The 16,755-nt window shown below is 42.8% G+C and overlaps 1 protein-coding gene across 9 annotated transcripts in view; it reads right to left on the reverse strand.

The window, feature by feature from the left end:
• The window catches only part of foxp2 (forkhead box P2), a 123,789-nt gene that overhangs the window by 53,258 nt on the left and 53,776 nt on the right, over positions 1–16,755 (reverse strand). For 6 of the 9 annotated variants that reach the window (XM_037760173.1, XM_037760171.1, XM_037760168.1 and 3 more), the window contains one exon: positions 14,120–14,306. The exons of the other annotated variants lie outside the window; for them this stretch is intronic. In XM_037760173.1, coding sequence (XP_037616101.1) covers positions 14,120–14,296 — 177 coding nt within the window. In that variant the 5' untranslated portion in view covers positions 14,297–14,306. The remainder of the gene's footprint in view (positions 1–14,119; positions 14,307–16,755) is intronic. 9 annotated transcript variants of the gene reach the window in all.

Raw genomic sequence — 16,755 nt, forward strand, 5'->3', positions numbered from 1 at the left:
AGAGAAACCAGAGAGAAAGAAAGAAAGAAAGAAAAAGAGAATTTGGAAAAGTACGTAGGAGTAATGAGCATTTTAATGTATGACTCAATAAATCAACAGTCTGCACAGTGAACAAGGGAGGGAGGGTGAGAGAGAGAGAGAAAGGGAGGGAGAGGTCCATGGAGAATCTGCTCGGGCCTCAGGACGGAGGTAAAGCTATCCAGCAGAACAATGGGCTTCTGTGTCGTCCCTCTCTGCTATCTCTATCTCACTGTTTCCAGCTATACTTCAGCTTCATATAAAGTGCTTCATCCAAAAAAATGAAATTCAGCTTTGTGTTCATTTATTGTTGTGTGCTCTTTTTTCTAAAGTAGATAAAAGATGTTTGGGAAGAAAAACCTTCCATATTGATCGCTTGCTCTCTTTCCACCTCTTCACCGCACTTTGAATTCAACTTCTCTCCCCACCCTCCTCCCCCCCTCCTCATAGCTCATATCACATTATTCATTTCTTCCTCTCATCCTTCTGTCTTTCTCACCCCTCTCTCCCACGTCTCTCGCCCCTTGTTTATTGATTCTCTAGATTAAGAATTCCTAGGGTGGAGGATTGTAACACACAAGCATCAAATTATTTTTGGGGTGTGCTTATTTGCCTTTCCCTTGCATCTATTTGGCCTGTGTCTGTAGACAATTATGCCTACCCAGCCTCAGACTCAGGTGCTAATAATGAAGGACAAATAGAATCATATGTGTAAACTTCCCCCACTGATGAAAATTTATATTAACTTTCTGCCACAGTAAACAGAGCTGCATAGCTACACCCTCCCGGGAGGGTTGACGAGATGAATTTGCTCGCTCTCCTACCCCATGGAAGAAAGCTCGGTGGCGGTGGCGGTGGCGGCGGCGGCGGTGGTGGTAGGAGGGGCTCCGACTCCATTGTGTAACCCCCTGCACTTATTTTTTTCCACTAACGAAAACAAAACACGGGTCTGTTTTGCCCATTACAGATAAAGTGTGTGTTTATGTCTGTGAGAGAGAGTTGAAGAGTGCATATGCACCAATATGAATGTGTCTGTTGAGACGTCGGGGAGGCCGAGTGCCAGCAATAACAAAGAGCGCGGCCCTGCTGCCGGTCATAGCGAACGCTAACATTCACTGACACCCCGCCTCCTGCTGTTATCACCATGGATATTCTGTGTAAATACAATGATGGATATGTTAAAGTGAGGGGGAGTAATTGTTTTCAGCTACCTTTAAAAAATGCATTTTGACAAGGTAAAAAAGACCTGACCATGCATATGAAAAACTTGCTTATTGTCTCATACAGATGTCATAACTGGCTCTGTTCTCTCTGTCCATTGTCTCAGTGCATCTCTTCCCTGCTTCATCACTTCAATTCAAATCACCCCAACAATGCCCCTATTACCCCGGCGCCCTGTCTCTGCTGGTGGCTCTGGCAAAGTCTTTACTTTGACCTGTGCTGTATCGCTACTCTTAGATAAGGTGACAGCGGGCCTATTCAGCGGCGCTCTTTATCTACTGCTGCTCTTAGGGAAGTCCTTTAGAGCCCGACGACTGAGAGCTACCACAATATACTATCACAAAGAGACAGAGAGGAAGAAAAATAGAGACGGACAGAGAGAGAAGAGAAGAGACCGGGGAAGGTATTTGTGGGGGTGGAAGAAGAAGAAGGGAGAGGAGTGTGTGTGTGTGTGTGTGTGTGTGTGAGGTCAAGTGTTCTCTTTGCAAAAGCAAAAGCTGGCATGAGGTACGAGTGTTCAACTGTGCAGCTCCCCTCCACCCCACCCCACAAAAAAACACACAAATACATTCTCACTCGGTTACACACTCTTTCTCTCTCCTGAAGCGCTTGATTTCCTCTTCAGGTGATTATGATCCCTCTGCTTTTCACAGTTCCAGGCGAGTGGAGGTCACACAGCTGGATGAATACCTGATATGAAATGTTGCATTCGGGCCAGCCGTAGTTCATTTGGAAAAGGGGGATGAGCCAAGTGGAAAAAAACTGGAATTGTGGGGAGGGAAGAAGACCTCAATTGCTTAATCCTAGTTGCTTATAAATAAATAGTACAGTAAGTGTGATATCATAGAGTAACATATATAAAAAAACTATATGTCTATTGTAGCTACTCAGTGATCTTGAACACAGCTGTATTTCTGCGCAAACGAGGGTTTTCTCATCATTCTTGTCAGCGGCTCAGACACAGAATGAAGTTGTTGTTTTTTCGTGGAGCTTGTGTCTGTCTTTGTTGACAAGGCCTTATTAAGAGAGCTCCCACTCCAAAAACATGGCCAGAGGCGACTAGCAATCCGACTGTGGCACCAGAGAACAAGCAGACGCCGCTGCGGAAAGAAAGAGCTTGTTTTGTGCAGAACGCCAACACCAATAGATGCTGCCGAAAAGACGAATGTGCTGACACGAGATGTGTGCACAAACATAAAGACCGGGGGTATATAGTGGTAAATAAAAGGCTGCTGCATCCTGGGTAGGTAAACTGCATTTAAGTGTGTTTACCCTCCATTAAACCGCTGATAAAGACACACACGGCGCAGCACATATACACTCAAAGCCTACACAGGAGCAACAAAACAATGATTAGGAAAGCTACTGTCATCCATCTTTGTGCCAACCAAAATGGGCTAGAAAGGGTCCACACTGGTTATGTGTGTGCATGTGCACTAACAGAAGCAAAGCCAAGCCTGTATGTCTGCTCGGTGCATGTGTGTACATCAGATCCTGTCTTGGGGGGCTCTGCAGTTGCAGGTCAATAGTGTGAGTGTCTGTCTGTCTCGTCCTGCAGAGCTCAGGTTAAGTGCTGAGTCTAATTGTTACCCCGTTGTTCTGGGGTCGATGAGAGAGCACCCTGACCTTAGCTGGAAAATGACCTCACCTCACCCGCTGCATGGCTAACCCTGCAGCTGTACTGACATACACTTAACAAAACATAGAGTTTTACATACTGTAAACAGGACATTTTCCAGTGTGGTAATTTTTAAGACAATTATTTTGAGCTTTATAGATAATGATTAACAGTCGCTTATCCTAATACAATGGTTCGTATGATATCTTACAAAAAGTTATTCCTAATTGTTTGTGCGTTTTCATACGAATGTCCAGCAACACCTGTCAATTTCTGCTTTGTTAGATGCATACAGTCTTTTCAAAATAAACTTCTGTCTTCACAGAAAACAGGCAACAGAACTACTTAGTTAGGTTTCGGAAAAGATCGTGGTTTGGCTTAAAATAAGTACGGAAGTGGCGAAATTAAGTACGGAAGTAACTTGAAAAATAAATCTTAAAAACAAAACTTCTGGTTTCACAAACACCGGGCAAAAGTCCAGTGTTTTTTGACCCACCTGTCCACCCCGGCCTCCTCCCTATGTTGTGTTATATACTTCCCGGTTCGCCGTTACGTAGATTACATACATATTTTGTGGGATATATACAAATTACAGTGCATTACTTTTCGTAGGTATAGCTACGAACAGCGTATGTGTCTGCACATCGTCACACAACTGTTTTTCCATAATAGCCATCATATAGTTTAAATAAGTTTATGTGACTACTACTTAGTCTTGCCCCCAGTGACGATTGCTCTCCATTGCAGGCGCTGTATCTTTCAATGAACGCCACACTTCCCCCAAAGATCAACCCGATAAATAGCCACGACATCTGCCTGTGGAAGGGGCCATGGATCACATTCACTCCCACCTCTCCTCTCTCAATCGCTTTGCTTATGTAACACCTATCTTTTCCTGTGCTCCTCCTCCTCCTCCTCCTCCTCCTCCTCCTCCTCCCTTTCTTCCCTCCACCCTGCATTGTACCTTGGTGGTTGTCTTGTGAATATTCCAATTACAGCGATGTGTGTTTGACCTTTAAGTGAGCTGTAGAAGATATAGTTATCTGCCTTCCACTCTGACACCCTGCGTCTATCAATCAGTGTTCCGCCCCACCACCACCACCACCACAACCACCCTCACCACCACCACCACCACCACCACCAGAACAGATGCTAGACTGAGCTGGGTCTGGTTAAATGTGTTTGTTACATGTGCATGTATTTGTGTGTGTGAGAAAGAGATGGAAAGAGGGAGTTATCACGAGCACAGACTGTGACTGAGGTACGGTAGGCTTGGAGAGTCCCAGTGATAAAAATGCATAAGGTTTGTGTGTGAATACATAAACGTATACCGCATACACACAAAGAGAGAGAGAGAGAGAGAGAGATGTTAAACATTTTTTTCTTTAATCTGCCACCAGCCTGACTGAGCCTTACTTCCATAAACAAAGCCTTTTTTTTTTTTCCAACAGCATCCTATATCACGCTTCCAAGAACAAGCGAGCGTGAGCGGAGTCATACTTCTTTAGTTTCATTCTTGCTCCCCGCCCTTTTCCAAAGGGCTAATCTACATCTTTCATTGAATCAAGAATGGAAATTCACAAGAAATGCTTCTTTTTCAATTTCATGCTGAAGTAGCTCAAGTTAGTGGATGTAATTTCTCCTAACAAGAAAATGTATCACTCTGTCGCACACTTTAGGCCGCCTATGTGAGAAAAAAGGGGGCCTCCTTTTTTTTTTTTGCATTTTTTTTTTTCTCTTCGTGGGCTTTGATAAATGTGCCAAAAGCATGATCACTCCCTTCATAGCACTCCGTACAAGGACAGAACAATTACAGTGGTTATTAAGAAAATAAAACCTCTGTTTGAAATTTGTATGAAAGATAAATGACATATCATTTAGGACTGCAGTGAAGGCATTACGATATTAAGTCAGGACTAAGCCAAGACGGGGGATGGGGGTTGTTTTACACATATTGTAGGGACATCAACTTCTGAATTATGTCATGGTGCAGACACAAGCTAGTTGGCACACTACTAACACAAAGAATATGGAAAGAAAAACACACAGGGACTTTCACATTTCAAACTTGTGCCAACAAAGACGACAAAAATTATTCTGTGAAAGACTAACGAGGTGCAAAACTCCTATACATCCATTTGTAGTTTTGTTCAAATTATGATTATCAGGTTCACACTGAATTGGATGATGAAGTCCAAACAGGTGGAAAAGGAATGCATGAAAAAAACAGTATCGCTGAAACAATACCACGCATGGCCAAGCCACCGGGCTAATGTATATTTATCATGTAAACTTCTGATAAATGCATACGCAGAAACAATCAAATCTCCGGCTTTCAATTGGAAGATTTCGCGCCACGGGCTCAAGCGTGAAACCAATATCAGCTTAGTGTCTAGTCGAGCTTGAAGTGCCGCGCCGGGCCCCGCGAAGCATGTTCTGCATATGCTCGTGGGCGTCGCTTTTATCAGGGTGGAACAAGCAGCTTTCCAGTGCTATCGCTGATCAATTCGGGCGAGTTAAAGTCCCGCAGTGTGGGTAAATAAGCAGTGGTTAGGTCTTGATGAGGAGTGGCAGGGCTGTTTGAGCGGCACCGTAGGCTGGAGAGAGGTGGGCCTGTCTATCTCTGCTGCAATGTGACTGCCATCATTAACTTCAGGATACAGTACATCTTATTCTCTGCATCTGCCCCAAAACAAATCAGTATATCCTCCCAAAGGACTTGATTCTAAGTGGATTTCTTTTCATAAATCACTTAATTTATGTTTGCTCTATTGCCCCACATTCAAAAAAAAATATAGCAAATAATACGTCTGACATTATTATAAGTTGTAAATGATACAGATGACAGCAAAGTGAGGGCCTGACCTTGGCTGATACACAATAAAACCCAGCAGCCTCAGCTCTAAAGCCCGCAGTGAAGAGAGCCAAAGCCAGCGCTAAGTGACATGTCAGTCAGTTCGTCTGTTTGGAGCCTTCAATTCCCCACGGCCTGAGCTTATTTACTGCATTTGTATGAAAAGCTGTGAAGAGGAGAGAGGGGCTGCGAGCCCTGGCTGGCTCTCTCTTACATATGTATACAGTGTTTGGAGGCGTAAAGAGCATCTCCCCTCGCAGCCTGCCTAGCGTTACAACTACAAACAACTCGGGAGGAGGATGGATCCATTTATATATTCAAAAAATGGGTCAGGGATGAAGGTAATCGGAGCAACGGAGGGTGTTAACAAGTGCAACTAAAAAAAAGCGTGTGATGATACCTGGAATCTGTTATAGCCGAGATTCCGGGCGCATTAGAGGAAGAGAGCACCGGTGACATTAAAGATGCTGCTACTTTTTGCTAGTCATCTTCTTAACCAGATTTGAAGTCAGTTTAGTTATGGAAGGGGAGGGGGGGTGTACACACACAACAAACCATCGGGCATGCGTTTCAGAGTCTGATTTGTTACTATTCATGGCTAAAGCGGAGAGGAACTGTAATACTAGACATGCTTGTTAAATTCACAACACTCCAAAGCTGCCTTCTAGCAAATCCTGTCTTTTGGTTGTCAGCTTAAGACACCCCGGCATATGCATATGTAGGATTTTTAAGCTCTGTTAAATGGATAGCGGTGTCGTGGCCTATCAAATGACTATAAGCCACTTGCCTTTTTTGGGGGGGGGGTGGAAGGGAAGCATTTACAGAAAAAAACAAGACAGCAATGCGTTACCTTGTATGCACACGCGTGTTTTCCTCTATCCTCCTGATTAGAGGAAAACAGAGCCATTTACATGTGTATTTCCAGGCTTGCGGGTGACAGTAACGCTCCACCCTGCCATATTAACGGCTGGCACTCTGTTTAAGCCAACGACAGGGGAGTGGCAACAAACAATGACAGAATGCCTGTTTTCGATTGTGAGGGCCGCGAAAAGATGATGCGCCATTCACCGCCGAGGCAGTTTGCAAATAAATTATTGCGGAGGGGTATCGAGCCGGAGCGATCGCTCAGTCCGCTCGGAGTTATGTGTGCGAGAGTGTGTGTGTGTGTTTGTATGAGTGTGTATGCGTGTGTTTGTGTGTGAGTGGACTTATAGATCCAGTTGCCATTTATTTTCCCAGAGCTGGAGCGGGGCAGTTAGGGAGGCGTAAAAGGAAATGAGTTGTGAAGTGGCCATTGATCCTGGCCCTGCTGCACTAGGTCGGCTTGAGACCGCGGGACTATCGGCCACAGTATGTGCCGCTGAATGGCTGCCTCTTATTTACACTGAGGTGGTTAACCCTGACCCAGTTCATTTATCACTGGGCTAATGCGCTACACAGAGGGGGGAAAAAAGGAAAAGAAAGTGTGAGGTCAAACAAAAGGTTTGGATTGAATGATGTCAACTGGCTTCCATTTAACGTATTTGCCATTCAAATATATAAAAATGTTAATGTAGTTTCTAAGGATGTAAGAAAATATCGAAAATATCGAGTATCGCTGTTAAAAAAACCTAAAAAATTCAAAAAAAATTTACTCAGATTTTATGCATATGGCGGTGTGTTCTTTAAAAACTATTATAGTTTTCCTAAATTTGATTTGAAACATATCCCCGATATATCCTCTAGCTTACAGTATCGCAATATATCGCATCGTGATACGTATCGTATCGCCAGATTCTTGCCAATACACAGCCCTAGTAGTTTCTGTTTCACTTCTTGTTTAATTTCATATGAGCAACAAAAAAAAAGCTTGTCACAGCAAGTGTGGCATTGATCTGATAACACACACACGGTGTGATGTGTCTTCTTCTACCTGTGCTGCCCCTTCGACCTCGACTCCGCGGCTCCCGACCGCTTGAGCATAAAATCGCCATAAGTGTTTATTTCCAGCAGATTTCCCTCTGTCTATCTCTCTCATCCTCTCTTCTCTCAATTCCTGCATTCGCTCTGTCCCCTTTCTCCTCGTCTCTCTTTCAAGCCTTGCAGCTTGACATTTCGCCATGCTCTCGGGGGACTCCGGTGCGAAATGGAGTTACTGGGAGAGCGCCACTGTAAATTCCAGGAGGCCACATGTAATGTGTCTTAAACATAGATGGACAGCCCAGGTTTCGAGGAGCTGAAGAATGAGACGGATGGAAAAAAAGGGGACAGACGGAGGTGGAAGAAGAAGAAGAAGTGGCGTCTATATAGATAATAGAATAATACTGTGTTTTGTCTGGGGAAGGGTGAGCAAACAGTAGCTATGCTGTCATTCACACCCTATATCTTTAGTGTCATCGCGAAGGGGGGGGGAACTACAGGCCTATATATCACAGGCCTGTATGTACTATCCTGTAGGGACTGTCTGCCGATAGCCAGGCTTGAAATAAAAAGAAGGATGGCTTTCATTGTAAATAAGTCAGACACAAGGATTGCCAGGGAAGAGCTGTCTTTTCACTGAAAGGGGGAAATAATTTTACAAAGACATACAGTAACATACTGCTTCCCTAATGCTCCTCCAAGCCTTTACAGAAACACCCCTTATCTTCACACAGATGATGACGGTTAACAAAAGGCTCCTTTATGAAATCGTTCATATTTCAGCGGAGGTCTGTCTCCTGTCCTGAGAGGTGATTGATGCATCAGGCCAGGGCCGGTGTCTTATTTACACAGTTGAGTGGGGCAATCTCAGGCCTGAAAGATAAACCTAATGAGCTTCTTTGTGTAAGGGTGCAAATGAGAGACGCCACCATCCCTCCCTCCTTCCCCTTTTTCCATCCAAAGGGACAGTCTGGGTGATTAGGCCTTTAAATTATGCTCAAGGGCAAAGCCCAGATTTGCATCTTAGGTGTGTGTGTGTGTGTGTGTGTGTGTGTGTGTGTGTGTGTGTGTGTGTCTCACATATGGAGAGAAAAACAGAGAGGCAGGTGAAGGGCGAAGAGAGAAAGATGCTTGAGGCTTGTTTGTGAGAGGTGATAGGTGAACACTGTGTGTCAGTATTTAAATATTAAACTACACTAAACAACAAACTTGAGTTGTTATAAGAGAGAGGTGAGTCTGTCAAATGAGTGCGCGCACACACACACACGTACACACACACTGTCATTTTGTCCTTTGTCTGTGGGGGTAACTTTCTCCCTAATGACTTTCATTTTGGGGGAGAATTTCATTTGCCCCTAAACCCTAAATATTACCCATCACTTGCTGTCATATTCCTCATCCCTTCTATTTCCTCCAGCTAAACAGCTAGGAAGGCAGGTTAATTGCTGTCACTCTCAAGTTGGACCACTGCCTAGCTCTCGTGTAGCGACAGGGGTAGCCTGGAAGTAAGATGGCACCTCGGCGCACTTATTGTAATTTATGTCAAGACGCTGCAGTCATTTAAATGGGGTTGGATGGTTTGCATTTTGCTGCATCATGTGCCTGAGGAAAACACTGAGATGCATACAACCAGTTTACCAACATGTCGACCTCTGCAACAACCTCTCTTGTAAACCGCGTTTTTTTTTTTGCAAAAGTAAATAAATCACAGTCCTCACAAACACACATAAACATAAACATAAATCATGAAATGATGATGAGGTATAAACAACCAAAAACAAATTAAATGTATGACATGGAACAAAAGATTTTAATCTGTAAAGCAGGGCTGTGTATTGACGATACGATACGGATCATGATACAGGGGTTACCATTCAATATATTGCGATATATTGCGATACTTTAAGCAAGGTGATAAACTGATATTTTTTTAATCTAATTTTAGGAAAACTGTCATAGTATAAAGAAGACACAATATGCATAAAATATGAGTTAAAAAAAGTTATATTTTTTATGCAATCATAACAGTGGGATCTGCATTTAGGGATGCACCGATGCCGTTACTGACTCATATAGCTAGATCGGGTATCGGTGACAATGGGGCCAATCTATTCAATTCAGTTCTATGCTTATATACTATATACATTATATACTGGAATTTCAATTCCAGTTTAAGTTTTGACCAATTTGTTGCTGCATTAACAAGATCTCCACTTGAATTGTAATTCCTGTTAATTTTGAAGATTTTGTTTTTATCAAGTTGTTGGTGTACGATTTATTATTTTAATAATAAATTACAATTCAGTAAATTTATATCTATGGATCTATTTGTCACATTTTGTTTTACAAGGTTATAGGAAAGTAATGTTTAAGTCAAGCCTGATGTTTCCTTACACATAAAAGATTGATCCCAGTTACTTCCACACAGTGAGGCATACAGCTTATTAATTAAACACTGGTTCCGGATCGGTACTCGGTATCGGCCGATACCCAAAACCCATGAATCGCTATCGGGATTGAAAAAATCGGATCGGTACATCCCTAGGAATAACAGGTTTAAACAACCAATAGCAAAGAAATTAAATGTATGACATGGGACAAAAGATTTTAATCTGTAAAGCAGGGCTGTGTATTCGCAAGAATCTGGCGATACGATATGTATCATGATGCAGTGGTTACGATTCAATATATTGCGATATATCGTTATATTGCGATACAGCAAGCAAGGCGATATATTGCAATTTTTTAAATCTCATTTTAGGAAAACTGTCACAGTATAAAGAATACACCATATGCATAAAATCTGAGTAAAAAGTGTACTTTTTATGCAATCATCATTTGCATTTATCACAGTCCCTGTAACATCTGACATGATAGCACTACTTTGAGAGGGCACGTTCATCTCTTTGCAAATTAAATAAAGTATTGACTGAATTAATCTTTGCCTATAAACTATTGAGTAAAAATCGATAGTGTTTTTGACAATTGATACAATATCGCAATATTCGATATTTTCTTACACCCCAACTGTAAAGCGAACATTTTCTCGTTATGTCTGAGTTTAATGATCTGAATGAGTAGTAGGTTGTAATGACAGGAGGTTGTCCCCAAAGCTATCCAGAGGTCTTCGGTTAAAACCACAATAGATAAACCTGAGCCTCCATCTTGCTCTGAATATCAATACCCTCCGTACAGTGGCGAGCCCATTTAGAGGGGGGCAGTAGTCCTGAGTATTGGCTCATCAATCCCACTGATAACCCTGGCAGGATTAAGTCTACACACCACTGTAATCAACTAACAGCCTCATTATGGGACATTATGGTATAGATCCAAAGATCGATGCATATAGCTTCCATGTACATACATATAGCAGCGTATAATATTAAAACAATGATAAATTGATTGGTAATGTGAGCTCAGCAGAATTTCTTTTTTAACATGGGGGCTTTTATAGTGATCATTTTAGCATAGTAATTAGGGCTGAGCAACATTCATCATTTTGCTCTGATACATATCTGCAGCTGGCAAATTGCAATCAGATACAGTGGGTATCTAATCTGTGATCTCAAATCAAATTAGGTCTATTTAGACAACCTTGGGAATGGGGGTGATGAAACCCTGACAGAAATTAGGGGATGGAAATTCAATTGTGACACGACGGTTATCATTCAGATGCGCGGATAAGCGAGTGTGTGGCTTTCGCGTCGAACACAAAGACCTGTTTAGACAGATTGTATACAGGATTTGCAATAAAATAAATTTGTTTTGAGGAAAAAAAAAAAAGTCAATATTTGAAATATGGAAAAAAAAAACTACTCCTGTGTAACTTCGTCTTGATCTGTGTCCTATAAGCCTTTGGCCGAATCGGAGACCTTAAGATGCTGCTTTTCTAATTATAGCTGCAGGTGGTATTTTGGAGCTGCTAGGTAATGGCAGAACCCACAGGGACAGTGGAGAATTCATCAGTGCTTATTATTAATCATCCCCCCAGCAGCGTGATGAGAGACTGGAGCTTCTATACCCACTGGACCACTCAATGTCATTCCAAATATGGGTGGAAAATTACACCCAACAGCCTTCCTTCAAAATGGACTCGGGAGCGGACGTGGACTGGAATTTTTTAAGCTGCACACAGGTGCAAAAAAATGAAATAAAAAAAGAAGTGCAAGCATGGATGGATGGACGCATGAATATATGACCACACGAATAGATGCTTCATACACGCTGTCATTCACTTTGCCAACCATCACGTTCTTCAAATGAGCACGAAATAGCACAGCTCTGTTGCTAACAAATGCAGATCTTTCGTCGGGACTGACTCTCTCCAAAGAGATGCAGTGTGAGCACGCCACAGGAAGTGTGTGTGAAGTTAACAGCACAGGGCCCCCTGTTTTAAAAAGCCTCCAGAGACCTGTTAGCTGGACCGCTCATTTCAATGTGTCTGTCTCTGGGTTGGGAGAAGGCTTGGGCTGGCCTCTTTTACAAGGCGCACACTGTCATACAACCGCCACCCCCCCCGCCACCACCACCACCCCCAACCCCACTCACCCACCCACCACTACGAGCTCTTAGCCGTACGTCCATCTCAGAGACTTAACTAGACACTTTATGCTTACGTCGCTTTTCTCTCTCAGTGCTGTGGCCTCTTTTTTTTTTTTTTACTGCACAGCTTTGTTGAGTTAACATTTACATACACACATTCACACACACTTTTCTCTGCTTATGTCAATTAAACTAATGTCTCATATTAGATCTCTAAATGTGGGCAATTTTCAATAAAATAAAAATTATGTACACTTTTAATTTGCAGCATTTAAAATGAAATAAAAATACTGAAATAAAATCTAAAATAAAAAGATTTTTTACAGAACAAATTCCTTCTGCTTTCTAGTGCAACATTAAAGTGGGGTCCTCTTCTTATCCTGCTCTCTATCTCGTTCTATTTTATCTGCAGAGAGCATCAACACAGCCCCTCTATCCAACACCTTCAAATGTAAAAGAGTGATGACTGAGAGAGGGAGAGAATTGACCCCAATCAGGTGTGTGTGTGTAAGAAGAGTGGTAGAGTGGTGATAAATGGAGGGGGGTAAGGCCACAGTGATGCCGCTGCAGCCACCAGCAGGACCACTGGGGTTACGCTGTGGATGGAGGATGGGTGCTGAGTTGGAATGGGGGGATGGAAGAAGAGGTGGCGTCGGGGGGGAGCCTGCAGGTCACGATTTTGCTACACCAAATACAGATGCAGCAGACACACAGAAAACACATCGACCGAACTGACCACAGGCTTTCAGCTGCCTCCGAAAGTACACACACACACGCGCACAAATACACGCTTGCATGAAAATTCCCCCATCCAAACGAAAAGGACAGCGCGCATCATTACAAACCGGCGGCGTTGTCCCCCCCAATCCGCCCCCGAAGCATGGCCCTCTGACCCCGTCTCCCACTGCTCTTTTGGCAAACTGTCAAAGCCATCATTCACCGTGAAAAGACACGAGAGACACTTGACTCCTCTACTCTGCTGGCGACTGACTTTCACAACTCCTGCCCCCCGACAACCACCACCTCCTCCACCCCCCCGCCCCCCTGCGGTTCATTCACCCTCAACTTACTCCGACTGAGAAGAATAGAGATAAATACAATACATCACGGATATGAAGAAGTTAAAGAGATTGAAAACAGAGCGTCAACCGAAACAATTCAGTACGATCGATACAATAAATAAGCAACAGAATGGAGCAATATTATCAAGAGTGGAGAGGGAATGATCTCACAGTGCGGTTTAAAAAAAAAAAAATCTAAATGACTTTCTAGTTGAGGGAAAGTGAGACTGCATGCAAATTAGTCATCCCGGTCAAAGGTTTCTGTGCCGCTGGTGGGTCTGTGGTCAGAGTGTCTGTGTGTGAGCCTCCAACTAGTGCCGAGTTAGGAGGCCCTCTGGTGGAAACAGCACTGCCATGACACACACACACACTGCACACACACACACACACGACCCAAACTGGTCCGTACGACGCTCCAACGCACACATTCTTTTCCCTTTCTCTCTTTTTCTCACTGACACTCTTACATGCACACACACACACTCTCTCACATGGCCTCACATTTCTGCAACGAGCTCTCTCTATAAACACAAATTGAAATGCTAAAAGAAACTAAAATATAAAACCAACTAAAAACAAAACATTTTCATCACTCCACAGGCGACAGCTTCAGGCAAAACATGCTGACAGCACAACAAAACTGCAGAGAAAAAATTTACCAACAACACAAACAGCCGATTAAATAAACAAGTTATTTTTTTCCCCGTGTGCTAAATAAAAAAAAAACACACAAACAATACAAAAATTTCATTGTGCCTCCTGTCTGTGTAGAAAAAAAGCCCCAGCGCTGCCTGAGCAGAGAGCAGAGCAGAGCAGAGTGGGAGAGCGAGGGGTAAAACAGAGTGTGAGAGAGAGGAGAGGAGAGAGAGCGGCAGAGAGACGAGACGGGGGAGAAACACAACTTACCTGCTGTTGTTGCAGATGCAGCAGCTCGACTGTGCTTACTTCGCTGCTCGTGTCACCAGCGCTTGATCTCCCATCTCTACTGCCAGCCTCTAATTGGCTGCTGCTTAGGGTGCTCATTCCATTTTGACTCATTGAACTGTTGCTTATTGTCTCTGTGGCCGACTCCTGCATCATCATGATTTAAAACCTAGAAGTGATTAAGAGGCACCGGTTAGGGCTCTTCTTGTTACAATTCCCCCCTTTTTCCCTCCTTTTTTTTTTTTTTTTTTTTTAACGCTTCCATTATCAAGCCCTCGGTCCCCCTCTGCAAATTAAAGCATTTAAAGAAGAGGGAGGGGGGAAAAGGAAAAAGGGGTGGGGGGGATGCAGGAGGAGCAATTATGCATTCATTGTGTAAATGAAGCAATACAAAGAGATGCACGTCCTGGTGCTATTTAAAAAATGGGAGGGGTACCTAAAGTACATGCTTTTATCCATAGAAGGCATAAATCTTTAAAAAAATATATATTTTTTTGTCATTATTTGTAATAAAAAATACATTCGCAGAGATAAAAAAAATATGCTTGAACAAAATATGTGATTCACAATTAATTCTTAATATCTCCCTCACACTTTAGGTCAGCCAGGCTGCACAGACAGAAAAACAGAAGCACTGCTAAAATATTTGACGTCTTGAAGCTGTCAGATTTTTTTAGTGGTGTGTCGCGTCTGAATGAAGTTGCCTAATGACGCAAAGCTAATCATGCAAAATTAAAATTTTGGTGGCGGGGAGGAGGAGGAAGGAGGAAGGAGGAAGAGGAAGAGGAGGAAGGAGGAGGCACCGAATCACATGGTGCAGGGCTGGTGATGAACGCTATAATGGGTTTGTCATCTGTGCTGTGGCTAAATAAAATCTGCCACACAGGCTTCCATAGAGGCACGATGCTCATATGTCATTTACTGGCTTGACCCCCCCCCCCCCCCCCCTCCTTCTTCTTTAATCAAACCTTATATATTCATTTATTTTATGATATTAAAAAAAAGAAAAATCTCTTCTCTCAAAGGGACACAATTAAAGCTGCAATCAAACTTTGTGGTGGGAGATCTACAATGCAAGACAATAATTTTAACAATAAATATATATTATTATATTAATTCTCTCGGCATCTATTAGATATGGAAAACTGGTGAAAGAGAGAGAGAGGGAAGAAAAGGAAAAAAAAAAAAAATCTATCACGAATATCACTAATGATTGTGCTAAAAACAGCATAAATTATGCATATTACCTCCTCTCTCTCTCTCCAGTAATAAATGTTTTATCATTTTCCCCTGCATTTAATGCTCTGTACCTTCACTGGGGCAGAGAGGAGCCCCGCCAACATCAGTCGACATTCTCACCAATAAATAAAAAAGACACCCAACAAAAGGCAACTCTAAAAGCACCCCACTATCATGGATATTGTCTCTATTTGGCAAAAAATTACTCCTAATATTTAAATTTCAAGACAATTCATATTTAAAAGGATAAAAAAAATACTGTACTTTCACTACCTTATGGAGGAAGTTTGCCTTCAAAGGCTATGTCCGACTTTCATATTTAAAAACACCTTATTTAAAAAAAAAAAAAATAAGGTGCAAGAGCACATCCATGCAACGAAGGAGGGACGATGATTATGATCGTGTGTGTGCATGTGTTTTTCTGCGCATTTGTGCCCAGCCCGTATGGGCACCGTGTGTATTCTTTGGCCAGTAAATACCGTTTTAATAGAAGTGTGTACACGTCCTTCCCTGTCTGTGTGTGTGTGTGTGTGTGTGTGTGTGTGTTTGACGAGGGGCAGATACAGGACAGGCATTAAAGGATGTCCACAGCCAGGATAAACAGGATCCAGGCAGGGAGAACAAACAGGGCTGAGCTGTTACACAGAGCAGGGCGACAGCTGCCCGGGACACAAGTAAATAGGGAAGAGGCCAGGACAAGGCGTGCTTGTGAACAAACAGGCCCCTGTTAAACACCGCGCCGCTCACTACTGATGGAGAGAGACACACAGGAAAAAAGACAGAGAGAGAGAGAGAGAGAGAGAGAGAGAGAGAGAGAGGAGCAGAGAGGAGGGTGGGGGGTGACGGAGAGAGACAGATGAAAAGAATGAGAGAGAGAAAAGGAAAGTGAGTGGGAGGGAGGCAGGAAGGTGGTGGCGGTGGAGGTGGTGGAGGTGGTGGAGGGGGGGGGAGGAAGACTGGCACAATGTGACATCCAATCCGGTGATGAATCTCAGCATAAGAAACTCAAGGCTGCAGCCGAGATCAGCCGGCTAATAAGTATTCAAATTAGGCATAAATTTTACATGCCCAATGTTTAAAATATTCAGAGAAAGACTGTCTGATTGCCTTTACTACAATTTTATGAACATTCTAATGGAGCCTGGATCTCTCTCCTTTTTTTTCTTTCCTGCTTTCTTTCTTGGAACAGCGATGGATGTTCAGAAAAACTTGAAGACGTACGAGACGAGGAAATAAGGATTTTTAATAACATCTGAATGCAATGCAAACTACTACGGAAGTCCAGGGAAAAAATTGCAACTTTGATATTAAACCAATGAAATGTGATTTTAATGTGCTTACGTGTTAATATTATAAAAAGAAAAAAAAGGATGAAATTA

This window comes from Sebastes umbrosus, chromosome 23 (assembly GCF_015220745.1).
Source record: "Sebastes umbrosus isolate fSebUmb1 chromosome 23, fSebUmb1.pri, whole genome shotgun sequence".
NCBI lineage: Eukaryota > Metazoa > Chordata > Actinopteri > Perciformes > Sebastidae > Sebastes > Sebastes umbrosus.